The sequence below is a fragment of the Manacus vitellinus genome, unplaced genomic scaffold (genome assembly GCF_001715985.3).
Source record: "Manacus vitellinus isolate BGI_N305 unplaced genomic scaffold, ASM171598v3 scaffold_1_pilon, whole genome shotgun sequence".
NCBI lineage: Eukaryota > Metazoa > Chordata > Aves > Passeriformes > Pipridae > Manacus > Manacus vitellinus.
Window position 1 is genome coordinate 15,430,421 of NW_021939396.1, and position 16,136 is coordinate 15,446,556.

The window sequence follows — 16,136 nt, forward strand, 5'->3', positions numbered from 1 at the left end:
TTGCTCAAAGCCCCATCCAGCTTGACCTTGAACACTTCCAGGAATGGGGCATCCACAACTTCTCCAGACAATGTGTTCCAATATTTCACCACCCTCATAGTAAAGAATCTCTTCCTAAACTTACCTTTCAATTTAAAACCCTTCTCCCTTGTCCTGTCACTTAATCACCTTGTCAAAAGTCTCTGTCCATCTCTCTTGTAGGCCCCCTTTAGGCACTGGAAACCTGCTGTAAAGTTTCCTGGAGCCTTCTCTCCTCCAGGCACAACAATTCTATCTGTCTCAGCCTGTCTTCATAGGTGAGGTATTCCAGCCCTCTGATCATCCCTTCTCTGGACTTGCTCTGACAGGTCAATGTCTTTCTTGTCCTGGGGCCAGAGCTGAAGGCAGTATTTCTCATGATGTAAGGAAATATTGTGTGTATTTCCCACTAGGCTGAATAATACCTGTACATATCATCTTGCTCTGTACGCATCATCTTGAGTGCCGTCACGCAGCACATACAGGACAACCAGGGGATCAGACCCAGACAGCGTTGGTTTATTAAAGGCAGGTCCTGAATGACTAACAGGACCTTGCTCAGGGAATGTTGACTACCCGGAGTATAGTAAAGATTTTGATACCATTTCCTACAGCATTCTCATGGAGAAACTGACTGTTCATGGGTTGGACAGGTGAACTCTTCACTGGGTAAACTACTGGCTGGATGGCTGGGCCCAGAGTCACGGTGAATGGATTTACATACAGTTGGTTGATAGTCACTAGAGTTGTTTCTCAGGACTCAGTACTGGGGCCAGTCCTGTTTAACATCTTTATTGATGATCTGGAAGAGGGGATCGAGCACACCTTCAGTTAGTTCACAGACGACACTAAGTTGTGCAGGAGTGTTGATCTCTTGGAGGGTAGGAACACACTGCGGAGGGGTCTGGATAGGCTGGATCAATGGGCCATGCCAATGGTATGAGATTCAATAAGATGAAGTGCTGGATCCTGCAGTCTGGTCTCAACAATCCCATGCATTGCTACAGGCTGGGGGAAGATAGGCTGGAAAGCTGCCAGGTGGAAAAGGACCTGGGGGCATTGGTCGACAGCCAACTGAACATGAGCCTGCAGTGTTCCCAAGTGGCCAAGAAGGCCAATGGCATCCTGGTTTATATCAGAAATGGTGTGGCCAGCAGTGTGAGGGCAGTGACTGTCCACCTGCACCAGGCACTGGTGAGGTTGCATCTTGAATCCTGTGTTCAGTTATGGGGCCCTCACTGCAAGAAAGACATTGAGGTGCTGGAGTGAATCCAGAGAAGGGTAGCAAAGCTGGTGAAGGGTCAAGCCTCATGAAGATCAGCTGAGGAAGTTGAGGTTGTGTAGCCTAGAGAAAGGAAAGCTCAGGGAAAACCTTCTTGCTCTCTACAACTCCCTGAAAGGTGGTTGTAGTGAGGTGGGTGTTCATTTCTTCTCTCAAGTAACAAATGACAGGATGAGAGGAAATGACTTCAAGTTGCACCAGGGGAGGTTTAGATGGGTAGTAGGAAAAATTTCTTCACCAAAAGGGTTACCAACCATTGGAACAGGCTGACAAGGGAAGTGGTTGAGTCCTCATCCCTGGAAGTATTTAAAAGATGTGTAGATGTGTCACTTAGGGACATGGTTTGGTGGTGAACTTGGCAGTGTTAGGTTTACAGTTGGACTCGATCTATATGATTCTATAAATGCTGTAAATAACCTTAGAGCTAACAGTTACAGAATCTCTGTTACAGAAAACCTGAGTGATCAATTACTTACCTGGGAGCTGCAGGTGATCACTTAGTAGAATTAAAGTTTGCAAAATGATAAGTCTTTATAAATCTTATCTAGAATTTTTTGAATAAAATTTTAAGAATTTCTTTCAAAAAAATCTTTAGAAAACATGCTCATTCTCTTGTTGAGACATGAAGTCTTCCATAAGGAATGCTGAAGAACAAGATTTATTTATACTTTCATTCTTTTTACTATTTATATTTCTGGACTGAAACCCCACAACTTTTAGGAACCTCAAAATCACATAGACAAATGTGGTTGTTTTAATCTGATTGTGCTTGAAAGCTATTTTATCTATCTCTGAGTTTGAAGACTGCAATTATTTTAATTTTTTCTTTTAATTTATATTATATCCATCTGAATCTGAATTAATAGTGAGTGTTGTCTGGTGAGAAGGCAGGTAATTATATTATCAATGTAAGTAGATCATATTTCATAGCCTTTAATAAGTAGAAAGTGGAAACCTTATCCAGTCAAGTTTTTGAAGTCTGTAGCCAGAGCATTTTTCAAGTTCACAGTATATTCAGAAAAGCCTTGACAAAATATTATACAAGCAAATAAAGTGACACAGAGTTCAAAAACAAGTGTTTCACTTAGTAGTATTACAATTGGTCTAAAGCTAACTGTGAATATATGGGGGTTTTTTTTGTTTCTATTAAAGCTTTGTAAATCCTTCAGTTGTTTTTTGTTTAACTTTTGGAGGACATTAAATGTCAGTGAACAGATTGCTGTTACTTGCTTCTTTATTTCTTACCTTCTTTTCTCAAATTCAATCTATTTTTATTCACAGCTCCCTGTGGAGGAAACCTGACTGGCTCATCAGGTTTTATACTTTCACCAAACTTCCCTCATCCTTATCCCCACAGCAGAGATTGTGACTGGACTATCACTGTAAATAATGATTATGTTATATCATTAGCATTTATCAGGTAAACTGCTACTTACTCATAATTTTTAAAGTCATGTTTATAACTTTATTATTGGTGTTGTTCAGGGTGTATGTATACTTAATATGACTATCAAACTAATTAGTAATTGTTATCTTTGTTAACAGTCACAACAAATACATAAAAGTACTCAATACACAGACCAATGGAGCTTGGGAACTCATTGCTCCTGTTTACTTAAAAGTACTCTGTTTGCACTAGCTAATGTTGAGGTGGATGGTGCTCAATTTATAAGATTCAATTCCTGAGAAGGCAGAATGGATGGAGTAACTCACTGAACTATCTGCAATCCAGGATGGTCTTTAATGGTGAAACTTATTGATTCACCATATTTTGTTTGAGGCACCAGCTATATAGGCAAAATTTCAAAAGTTGTCTTTAAATTTAGTTTTATTAGTCCATATCATTTCAGGATCCTTCAACAAGATACTTCCTGATGTTCTGGTTATTAGATGGAATTTTTCTAGAATTTTCTTTAATTACAATGCAAGATTAAATTGACCTTCATAGTTCCACAGAGGAACTTTTGTTGTATGCATTGTATGTAACACAGGATGCAAATTAATATATCTATTATGTATGAAAACTATACATTCCAACTGGGGAATATGTCACAGAAAAAGTAAAAATGGTACTTGTGATGTCCCATCAAATTTAAGTTCTTTTTATACTGGATGTTCTATAATAGTGTCTTTATTATTCTGATCAGTGCTAATGCTACCTTTAGTGAGGTAGGTCATACAGTTTTCTGTTCTTGGTGCTCAGTGATATAGTATGTGTTTTAGTGAATTCATTCTAGGGAAATAACTGTTCAATTATATTTACATAATTTATTATTTAATTTTGTTGGTGATTTCAGAATATAAGTTGCTAAGGAACTTTCTATTGTACAGTAGCACATGTTGTTTTATTTGGTTAAATATTGTGAGCTTAAGATATTTAAGAATATTCTGCTCTTTATATTGTACATTTAGATATAAGAGAACCACCATTTTAGAATAAAAATAATATTTTACAATATGACTAAGTATATGAACAGTTTATAAATCTCAAATATTACTACATTAAAATATCTTAAAATCTGGTCAATTGCTATGGTTTTTGACAGAAGCTTAGAAACTTAGTCTTGGTCAAAGAAGAGTGCATCCTTACTGAGAATTGCTTCATTTATGACACACAGACAATTTCAGACTGAGAAACTTTGAACACTCTACTAAGTGATGTTAAATAGGCTTTTGAGTGGAACTTACTCTAGCTAATCCTTTTAAACTCAAGACAAACTATGGCACTTTAACAATCAAAAGTGTTAACTTTTGCATTTCTTTTGTAAGGAAATATTTTTTAAATAACCCAAATATTGAAAAAGGAGCTCTATGAGGTCTTCAATGCCTACATTTAATTCAGCAGGGGCTACTTTCAACTAGAGACAACATAGTTTGGATTTTCATTCTTTCACTAAGTATCTTTTTTAAAAAACATTTTTTTTATACAGGGACAATCTTATAAGTAAAATTGGTTAACTCTCACCCTTAACTTAAAATTAAATTCAAACTTAACTAATTAAGTTAGCTAACTAACCATAATTTCTTTCAAAAGAAAACATGAAGTTTTAATACTACATCTTTTTATTTAAACCGATTATAGGCAAAATGCTTTCTGCTCTCAGAGTTAAGGGAAGATCATCCCCTGGCTGTTTGAAACTGTTTCAGTCTGATTAGAAGCTGTGTATTCTCTACTCTGTAGCTGACTGCATTATATCCTAAAGCATTTCTGCAAAGAGTTCCAATGGATCTACATTGGGTTTTTTTCCAAAGCTTTAGAAATATGCTATTAATTTTTTTTTCTATTTAAAAAGGTTTGGGTTGTGGGGTGTTTTTTCTGGTTAGCAGCAAACAATCAATTCTAAAGAGAGAAAAAAAAATATGGTATTTCTTTGGCATTTCTTTGTTTTCTACTAAAACACTTCTACAAACCTTTTTTTCTGACAGTGGAGACTTTGTTTTCCTTTTATGAAAACAGTGATAGTAAACTTCAAATTTAAGCTAATAAGAGTGAAAATCTTAAGCAAAGCATATTCTATCTAACATTTCTCTCTTTTTTTTTTTTTTTTTTTTTTTTGTTCTCCAGCTTCAGTATAGAACCAAATTATGACTTTCTCTATATCTATGATGGGCCAGACAGTAATAGCCCACTAATTGGGAGCTTTCAAGATAGTAAGCTGCCAGAGAGGATAGAAAGCAGTTCAAATACTATGCATCTGGCTTTTCGGAGTGATGGATCTGTTAGTTTTACTGGATTCCATCTAGAGTACAAAGGTAAGTAAAATTATTTTTCTTATCTATTTGAAAAGTTCAATGCATGAGTGCAAATTTTAATCTGTTGGGATTTCTTGTAGTTTTCTACCTGGTAATGTTTTTGTTTTGCCTAAGAGTATGATAATGTGTATAATGTTATACTAACTTAAGATAAAGCTTCTAATATGATTTCATATACCTGACACATGATAATGTTGATTGCATGATTCCTTCCAGTATGTAAAGGGGGCTTACAAGAAGGCTGAGAAGGCCCTTATAGTGATAGGACAAGGTAGAATGGCCTTAACCTGAAGGAGGGTAGGTTTAGTTTAGATATTAGGCAGAAATTCTTTACTGTGAGGGCAGTGAGGCACTGGGACAGGTTTCCCAGAGAGGCTGCGGGCTCCCCATCCCTGAAGGTGTTCAAGACCAGACTGGATGGGCGCTCTAAGTAACCTGGTCTAGCAGAAGGTTCGCTGCCCATGGCATGGGGTAATGGAACTAGATGATCTTTAAGGTCCTTTCCAACCAAAACCATTCTATGAGTCTATGATTCTATGAACAAAATTGAGACAGTAGTTTTTACAGGTTTCAAAAATAATGATGCAGTGGCAAAACTTAACAGCATATATATGTGTTTTATCCAGAATTTAAAATTTATTTTTATTTGATATAGTAGGCCATGTTGACTTATGTGCATTTAGGGTCCTGCAAGATGAAATGATGTGCTAGAATCTAGGTGTCCAGTATTGGAAATGAAAAAATATTTTGGCCGAATCTTTGTATAATAGACCATAGTAGAGCTGTCTGCCTGTCTCAGAAAAATCTGTCCAAGGTCATAACACAGTAAAAAGGAAAATACAGACTTGAAAATATATAACCAATAGTAACTTTCATAACTGCCTCTACATGGCTCGAGGAACAGAAATATTTGCTATTAACTAAATACGAAAATATTTAATAATCTGTAGAGACAACCAGAGGGAAAATATGAATGTTGCTGGTATAGACCTCCTTGGTCTTATTTTCTTCTCCATTTATTCTGATAGCAATTAATAAGGAAGGGAAAGACTTATGTATTTGCTGCCTTGGCAAACCCATGAAGTTTCCTTATACTTTCCTAAAGTCATGAAATTCTACTGATGTAAAGGAAGTTTACACAGTATGAACTAGTCCTTAAAAGTTAAAAGGGATATTCCATATGATATGGTGTTGTCTCATGCTCAGCATGCAAACTAAAGGGAAATCTAAAAGGGACGTTATTTAGGAACCAGTTGGACATAGGTTGGTTGGTGGTGAGTAATTGTTTTTCATTAACATAACTTGTTTTTCTGGGGTTTTATTTCTCCCTCTCTTTTTTTTCTTTTCATTTTCATTTTAATTTAAATTTATTATTATTTCTATTGTTATTTCTAATATTACTATTAGAATTTATTTCAACTATTTAACTTATTTCATTATTCTTATTTCATCCACAAGTTATTTCAGTTTTACCTTTCTGATTCTCTTCCCTATCCCACCGTCAGGAGCGACCAAGCAGTAGTGTGGTGCTTAGTTGCCAGCTGGAGTTAAACCACAAGAGACCTTTTTGGTACTCAACATGGAGTTTGAAAGGTTGAGTTGACTGCAGGTCAACATGATGTTGATGGTGAAAGATTTTTATTCCTGTTTCCTGGCAGCACTTACAAATTTGCTAATACAATCTTATTTTCTCTTTTCGTCACTGGTTCTCAGCCAGACCTGATGAATCCTTTTGCCACCATTTGACATAATTTTTCTCATACTGTAGCATAGTCTAATGACTTTTTTTTACAAGTTCACTTAGCAACTGCTTCAGATTCACAAAAGTAATTTTAAGGTGCTAAGTATTTCAGGCTTTATTTTTCAGAATGGTTATTAAGAAACTGTATTTCAATAGTGACATTGTAACTGTTTAGTCAGCAACTTCAAGAGTCTGTCACAACTATAATTTTGGGGAAAAGAAAATTACAGGGCTGTAACTTTTCCCTAGAGATAATTTGTGCTGTGACAAATCATGTCTTTCCTCAAATTTTGATTTATGCACCAGGCATAATAAATTATTTTTTTCTCTTCTTATCTTTTCATGTAGTACTAGTATATACTTTATCCAAGAATTTTCTAGAATTACGAAATATTTGGAATTATTTTTTGGAATCATAAATTCAGGAATGATGATCTCACAATATCAGTTGTGAATCAATACAGATATGTCAATATTAGTTCAACAAGAAGGAAAAATAATATTTTATTGATATTGTAAAAATACTAGTTATAATCCTAAATTAAATTATCCTTTTTTCCCCCTTTCTTTTCTTTCTTTTTTTTTTTCCTAAATTTGATAATTTGGACTTGAAAGAATTTTCAATTTACCCTAAGACCTGCAAGTGAAGGTGTGATTGGCTTACATAATAATTATTAATATCTGTGTGATATCTTTACAGACTTTCTAGTAGATTGCCTCTTTTAACTTTTCATTGTCCATCCAAAATTTTGAATGAATGTAAAAAAAGTTTTAGACACCACACTACAACTAGTTAAATGAATCAATGTGAATATCTAATACCTGATCTTAATGATTAATCATGTGATATAACTATTAATTTTTATTGGATTGTTTTTCATATCAAAAGCATACTCTGTAGATTATATATGTAAATCTTAATAAATTGTTAACCACATTAGGAGATCTTCAAGTTCTTTTGGAAGGTGTTAAGTTGAAATTTCGAAAGAATTATTCAGTTTTTCCATCTTCAAATGTAAATGCAATGTAATTATTTCTCTCCTCTCAGAAATAGTAGAACATAAAAATGGCCTTAAGGGATCTACTTAGTACATTAGCTTGGCTCTAGTAGTGACCAATAGCTTATATGTGACCAAACTATATAAAAGTCAAATAAATAATAATTTATCTATAATTTTTCAGAAACTTCAGTTTAAGTACTGCCAGAATCAGGTAAAGTGTCTTTATTTGAAGCTCTTACAAAGCCTTTCAGGAATTTCAAGGCTCATATAATCATTTGTTAATGATACTTACCTTTAGCAGAAAGTTACTCGGTGCAAATATGCCTGGTAAATAAACACTTCTTTTGATGTATTAGAAAGTTGGCACTGATCTTGCAGAAAAGGAAGAAGTGTTCCCCATTGATCTTCTCCACAACACACTTAAGTATTAAAGAAAATCTGAAATATCTGTCTTCTGCTTGATAAAATGTATTACTCCAGACTCTATCCTGCATAGCACAAAATCATCTGCTTCATTATAGCTTCGGTCTAATATATTTCCTGGTTTTTTTCCTTAATGGAAATTGCAATTTTTTTCCAACATGTTTAACTTTTCTCATCTTCTGCGTAATAATGTTGTTAATTAGAAGTGCCAAGTGTTTATTTTTGTGCATTTTTCTATTGCACATTCCTGTTATAGAAATAAGAGGGAAACAAATATAAAAGTATGTGCATATGTTTGAATTTATTTCAATATTTTGAAAGAAATATCTATAAAAAATTAAAAAGTTAGAAAAATTTAAGGAGTATTTTTGTACTTTGTCCTCCAGTGAGGGAAAAAAGCTATATGAAAATATACCATTATATCATATGTAAATAGATATTCATTTAGAGTTTATTAATTTTGAAGAAATTCTTGTTTGCATACTTCCTACTTTATGACAAACTACTCATATTAATTTTCTCCATTTACAAGTTTTCCCACCACGGATTTTAAAACTAGGATGTGTCTTATCTACTGGAAGAGTGTCCATGGATCTACCTTCATCTAACTACATACCTACGTCATTGGTCACAATGAATTTTCTGATAAAAACTTAGTTCTGTAATGGAGCACTATGGAAATTATCTGGAAAAAATACAGAAGACTTAGTTTTGGTCATTACATAGTAATTTGTAAAGGCTTTACAAAGAAGGAGAGAGAACATTTGATATACAAAGAAAGACTTCTTAAAAAAATCAACAGGGTCTACAGGGTGCTCAAAGAAGACCTTGAGAGAACTCCAGAAATTATTTGTAAAATTTTAGATTATATTCAGAATTATCTTTACATTTGTTTCCTCTGTAGCAAAGCTTCGTGAGTCTTGCTTTGATCCTGGAAATATAATGAATGGAACAAGACTTGGAATGGATTATAAACTGGGTTCCACTGTCACATATTACTGCGATGCAGGTTATGTTCTTCAGGGATATTCTACACTAACATGTATCATGGGAGATGATGGAAGACCTGGATGGAACAGAGCCCTGCCCAGTTGTCATGGTAAGAACAGTTTTTAATTTATTGTGGTTGCTGTTGTTGTTACTGTTTTTTTAGTCATATGGAAAAAACAGGTGAAAAATTGGAAGAACATTTTAATAATATTCTTTTTCAGGAAAAAGCCATTTTCAGCAACATATGTAATAAAATATATGTGTAATAATAGGAGAACTATTGATTCAAGTTTCTATTAACATTGGATAAGTAGTGCTATGTGTTATTATTGGGAATAGAAGGTTAGTAGTAATGTCATTCTATATGCTGATAGATATTCTTGAAATAATTAACAGCAGAGTATAGAGATATATACCATATATATGTATTTAAATACAGCATTTAATATACTTTGGATGTCATAATATATGTTGGTTTCTTTTTTGTTATTACTAGTTTTGAAACCACATAGATGAAATATTTTGTATATACAACATTATGTCATTAAGTTGTTGGACGTATGAGCTGTAGAAAAATTAAGCCTTGAAATGCATGAAAGATCCAATTATTCAAACTTTTATCGATATGAAGAACTCCACTCATTCCAAAAATCTGACTTCAGTTAGATTACCCATCTCAAGGATCAGTATTTTCAAATTTAAACTCTAAGAAAAGATTAAATTTTTATTTTACTGATTTCTTAACAGAAATTGATAGCCACTTTAGACTTTTCACTTTGTGAAGTCACATATCCTGTAAGATTAAACACAAAACCTCTCCCATGTATGCAGATTTTAATATCAGAAAAATGCCAAATTACAAAATTAACTTTTGCTTCATAAGTTAGAATAAAATTCAATTATCATGTTATTTTCAATTTCTTTTCATAATTTGAAGACAAAAAACCCTATTGAATCCATTTCCAATTTGAATAAGTATATATTTTAAATAGAGTGCACTGTGTATTTTAAATTTCTATCACAAATTGTATGGTGGAGTACAAGCAAAGCAGAAAAAAAATATAAATTCTCCAATCTAAAGAATAACCATTATTATAAGCATTTGAAGAAGTTTAATATTTTCCTTGTCCACCAAAACCACCATAGTACTGAATTCCAAAATTCAGTGGCATCAAATTGGAAAACTGGGCCTCGTAAATGTTTGGAAGTGTGGACTGTGTACAATGGAAGTCAAAAGTTTTTTCCTCAATTTAAAATGAGATGTGAAAGTTGTTTCCTAGAGAAGAGTTGGTGAGGAAGGTGGTTGTGTATAAGAGGGGAAAGCTTCCCTTTTTCTGGAAGTTCTTTTTCGTAGGTAATGAAAGATAAAGAATTTCTTTATCAATGCAATAATTGTATCTCTTATTGTCACTTTTAATCTACTTAGCAATCTTCCAGTGTTATCTATTTTAACATTCACTAAAGGAAAATATTTTGCTTGGAAGGACTGCCATTGGAATTAAAAGAGAAAAAAAAATCTTATCATAAAAGAAGTAGTGGATATGTCTGTCACGGATTCTAACTGGACCATTTTCTTTCCTCTGCGAAAAAGGCCTTATTTAAAAGATGGCAAACCCCATACTACTTTAAGATATGATGTCACAGAATAGGCCCCCCCAAGAAAAAAACCACCCCCAAAAAACCCCAACAAACAAACAAACCCTGAAAAACCACCAAACCCCAGGCATTAGCTTTGTAATTTTCACTTATACAATAGAATTTGCCTAGTAGAAAACAGATTCCTCCATTCTGCCCATTGTATTTTTTAAACTCCTTTGAAACTAATAGTGTTATAAAGAAACATAGTATAAAATATCACCTCAGCATATATGTATTTATTATTTATTAAAAAAAATGGGGCCTTTATACCTGTAACATTTTGATCTGATGTTTTAGGTATGGAGCAAAAATAATTTTTTTCTTAAATTACTTATCATGTTCTCTACATCTTTACATTTTTAATATCAGTTTAGAATCTGGGTTCTTTTTCAAATTCTTTTGAGCCGTATTTAAACTTACAGATTTATCGGAAAAGTGAGGCATCTGAGAATATTTAAAAGAGAAATATTATGAATGAGTATTCTGATTTTGCTCATAGTTGGAGCTAAGTAGGTCAGAGGAGAGGAAGGGAAAGCCTTCAACATTCCAGGTGGCTCACTCAGCTCAAGGGACATGCTTTACAACATATACAATTGGTCTTGAAAAGAGTATAAATCAAAACACATATAAAAGCTTTTCCTATTCTATGGGAATGGAACTTGATATAAGAGAACTTGATAAATTCCACGAAGAAAAATATTAGATAAATAACACAGATACTCTGAGGGTAAAACTGATATAAGGGTCCATAGTCAGACTCTATCAAGTAAAAAGTCTTGTTGCAATAATGTGGATATTTTCACTGAGTTGTAGAATCTCAATAAAGGAGGATAGAGTACCATCTTCATACACCTTCTGAATAACTTGGTGTTACTTAACATACTCCCAAGAGATGAGTTTGGCCCACATAGAGAAAGGAGTTAAGGGTCCTACTAGTTCAGAAGTCTAGTCTTTTAGATAAAATATAGTCAAATATACATCCTTCATTCAGACTATCAAAAATAAAATGAAGGCCATGACTCTATTAGTTTGGGAGGACAACCATTTGGGATGACTTTAATCATTCTCTGAAAATGGCTAGTACATCAAGCCCCATAGGAAATCTTTGTTGAGGAACATGGATGTTCTGTGTCTGGCCAGGCTTCATTATAAACTGGCTGATGAACGGCTTAGTCCATCAAAACTTGCTCTCCTGAAATGTGCAAAAATAGAATATATATGAGTGTCTATAGACCCTAAAAGACAAAAACTGATGATTTTGTAGTTAGATAAAAGCTGAATAATTTTTTATGTTCTACCTTTATTCCCTAATATTTTTTATGACCTAGTCCTATGTGCATTAGGTGTGACTTACATTTGTTTGAAATAATTTTTTTTAAATGACCTTGAGCCTCTCTAATAAGTGTGGGAAGTGAACCAAATCATTGGCTTCATTCTTTTATGAACATATGCAAAGATTATCCAGGCTAATATGCTAAGCTATTTGGTATTTCATGGTGGATATCAAGAACAGGATGTAATTAACATATGCAGATGAAATATTAGTATCATAGACACAATGATTAATGATTTCTCTTAGCTACACCTACTATAGGTAATTTTAAATTTTTGGTAGCAAAGAACAATTATTTACAAAGTAGCAAAAAGCTCTCTAATGGGAAATCATATTTATGACTAAGTGTGAAAACATTGTTCCTACCAGAAAAAATCCTTTATCGATCACTAAAAAATATTACTACACTTCATTACAGCATGTTGTTTAATCCTTAGAAATATTTGAATCCAGGTTTCAAAATAACTCCATCTGTAAGATATATCTAACAATATCCAATATTCAGAATATTCATTCAGTTGTTTCCATCTGTATTAAGTTGTTACACTTATTTGACATAGTTCAAAGCAGGTTTATATATGAAAACTTAAACTAAGCTTAATCTTAGTGTTTATTATTTTGCAATATGGTAAATGTTGACAAATTTTTCATCAATTATTCAGTATTGATTACTTAATCGGAGGTTACATTTTTATGTATTTTTTACAGAACGAAGGTGTGATCCTAATGTGGTTACTGCATACTGGCATGGTCTTTTGAAACCATGACTTTAGTCGACCAGGTGTTTTACATGATAAATCATAGTCAAACTTCAAACTAAAGTCAAACTTTACATTAGAATGTAGAAATTTTAATCAAAGTATTTGGAATCTTCAGTAAATTTTTCTGTCCCATTCTGCATTTTTGGAGTAAAAATATAGAATTTTTGAATATATTCCCAAATCCTCAACTATCATACATAAGCAATGAAAAAGAAAATTTTGAAGGGCACAAAATAGTTATTAGAAGCCCAACATTCATTAACTTCCATATATGGCATTCAACATTTTCATAATTTTTAAAAAAGCAACCAAACAAAATATGTTTCTGGACGATATTGCTTGTTTTGAAGAGACAGAACAGGTTGAATTAATATCTAAAGTGTAACTGAGATCATAATCAGACATTATTACAGGGATACTGTAGGTGGATAGTAGTAACTGTATTTTGGGTTGCGGCTTATTAATTAGGGGGGTGTTTTTGCTAAAAAATCCACTTATATTAACTACTTTTAATTATTTTATGAATTTAACATGCCAGGCTGATATGTGCCTTTGCAGTTCTCTGTAAGAGGCTTGTTCCTCAATGATATTAATTTTTTTAAAATAATGTACCTGTGGCAGAGAATTGAGTCCGCAGTAAACACATTGCCTTCATACTTTGGAGGTGTCAGAGGATTCAGTGAGATAGTAGAAAAGAAGCAGAGATATAGTGAAGATACAAAGCCAGGATGGCTTATAATCACTAAAGAATTCTTGCAAAATCTGAAAGTAATTCTCTGAAATCCAATGTTTATCTTTCTCATGTTAGGAAAGGCCCTCAGATGGAAACTCTGAGGATTGCATGAGTTTAAATGGTTGGTAGTTATGGTATAAAGAGGGGAACAAAGGCATTGAGAGACATGATAAGACCAACTTCAGTTAGCATTCCATTAAGGTAGTAAAGATATGAAGCCATTAAGATGCACTTAAGAGGTGGCAGAGGTGATGCTGCGACTGTAGTCAACCATTTACCTCCTCTTGATAACACTTTTGTTTAAAAGAAATTAATCCTTACTAATTTCATATTTGAATTATGACTAGCTAAATGATATTGCAGACTGAAAATCATTAATTACCATAGTCATGTGAACAAGTTGTACCACCTGCTCTTGGATTTTCAGTGTGAGCCACTCTTCTGACTAGATTTCTTCACTATCTACTTCAGAAACCTTTCTTAAATGATCACTCATATAAGGTATAGCTATTATTTTTCTCATATTATGCACTTTTATCATGTACTTGAATGCTTGGAAATCTTTGAGCAGGTGAAGAATTCATGACATTTGCACCATAAAAGAAAAACACAAAATTGATGCTTTTACTTTAAAACTACTCAATAATTCTCTTAAATATTTATAAATAAAATCTCTAAAACCAGTAGTGGGGAAAAAATTCATAGCCCTTTGAGGATGTGTTTGGACCATCTTCAACAGCGATCTTACATACTACTGTGGTTAGGAGAGGACATCAATTCGTTTTTTGATCTACTGATGATAAGAGTTGCTTATGTTTGTAGTCACCACATGAAAGGCTGCTATTTAAATCTATTTCGAAGTTTGAATTAGGGCAATTGCAGAAACCACAGAGAATTCCTACAGCAAATAAAGCTGTGTTACTGGGAAGGAGGCACTCTGGTTTTCTTTGTTTTATGGTTCCCAAGTATGATCAGTTTAACCACTTCAGCAACAGGCTTTACTTAAAATTGTCATATGTTGGCTACTTACAATGCATTTATGATTTTCTTTTTGCCCAAAATAACACATTGGCTTTATAGAATCACGTGGACAATGACCTGAGTACTTAGAATTAGAATTGAAATCAATTAGGATTGCATTTTGAATATGAAAAATGCTATTTAAATGCAAAATACTCAGAAAAGTTAGTTATTAATAGCCAGACTTGAAAAGGCAATTGAAGGTCTTTTGAAGAAATTATAAAGGATTTTATTTTATTGTGATTGGAATATCTTCTGAATGCTTAATATTTTTTCCCAAGCTTCCACTGTCATTTTTCATAAATATTATGTCCATTGCTTTACCATTCTAAGTTTTCCTCGCAATATAGTCAATATAGAGAGACAGGCTTCTTAAAAGATCACCAGAGGGGATTCAAAGAGCTTGTTAAGAAGGTGTATTTTTCCATGTGCATCTGGACTCCGTGAACAGTATTTACCCTGCTTGCATGCTCAACAGGGTATGACTTAGAACAGCAACACAGGAAATAATAGATCTAGTGAAATATCTGAACATACCACATACAACAAACTCCATTTTGGAGGGATGTATGTGTTAAAATTTAGCACTGAGATTTCTGAGAAAGTAAAAGAGTAGACATCTGGGTGTACCTTAACCTACAAACCTTGCCCTACAGTCCCTTTTCAATACGACCACACTCATTACTCCTCCTCCATGGACAGGAAACCATTGTACACTGAGAACTATCAAGTTAAAAAGCCAGAGAGAGAAAACCTAACTTCCACATAGTAGATTTGGAAGTAATTGAGACTTAGTTACTAGTATATACTTCTGGGAGATAATAATCTCATTTTTCCTAGGACATGCTACTGATCGGTTATTATAAAGTATGCAAATAGTTTTGGGAATAGGAAACAAAAATAAGGTCTTTCTGCATGGATATGCAGGTAGCTGGTACTTTGGTGAAAACCTCATTGTTTTTTGAAAATGTGACTGAGTTAAAATCTCAGCTTTTATTGAAGATATTTTCTTCATATCAGACAAAGTTTAAAAATGATACTGGAATTAACTAAAAATATTAATAATTCTAGAAAAGTTCAAAAACCCATTAAAAATGGGCACAAACACTCACAAAAAGCATTTCTCTGAGTGTCTAACCTTTTGCATATACATTTGGAGTTGATAATATGGCATTGAATACAATGTCCATTGAATAATAAATGTTGTGTATAATTATTTCAAGCTTTCTTTTAAGAAGTAATAATGTAATATAATGGTAAATAAAGAAGAAGTGAAGAAAGTTGTTAATTATAATGATCTCATTAAAATCAGCTGCCAGAGAATCCTAATTCCCAACATATTTAAGGGATTAGTTAAATAGCGTGCATCATAAAACCAGGCACTTCATCTTCTGTTGAACTAAATCTGCAGCCAATTTTTAAAAGCATAGCTTAATGAATGAA

The 16,136-nt window shown here is 33.3% G+C and overlaps 1 protein-coding gene across 1 annotated transcript in view; it reads left to right on the forward strand.

Annotated features, from left to right (window-relative positions):
* The window catches only part of CSMD3 (CUB and Sushi multiple domains 3), a 604,389-nt gene that overhangs the window by 424,966 nt on the left and 163,287 nt on the right, over positions 1 to 16,136 (forward strand). Inside the window, exons 29-31 of the mRNA XM_008929222.3 lie at positions 2,582 to 2,720; positions 4,866 to 5,053; positions 9,123 to 9,317. Coding sequence (XP_008927470.2) covers positions 2,582 to 2,720; positions 4,866 to 5,053; positions 9,123 to 9,317 — 522 coding nt within the window. The remainder of the gene's footprint in view (positions 1 to 2,581; positions 2,721 to 4,865; positions 5,054 to 9,122; positions 9,318 to 16,136) is intronic.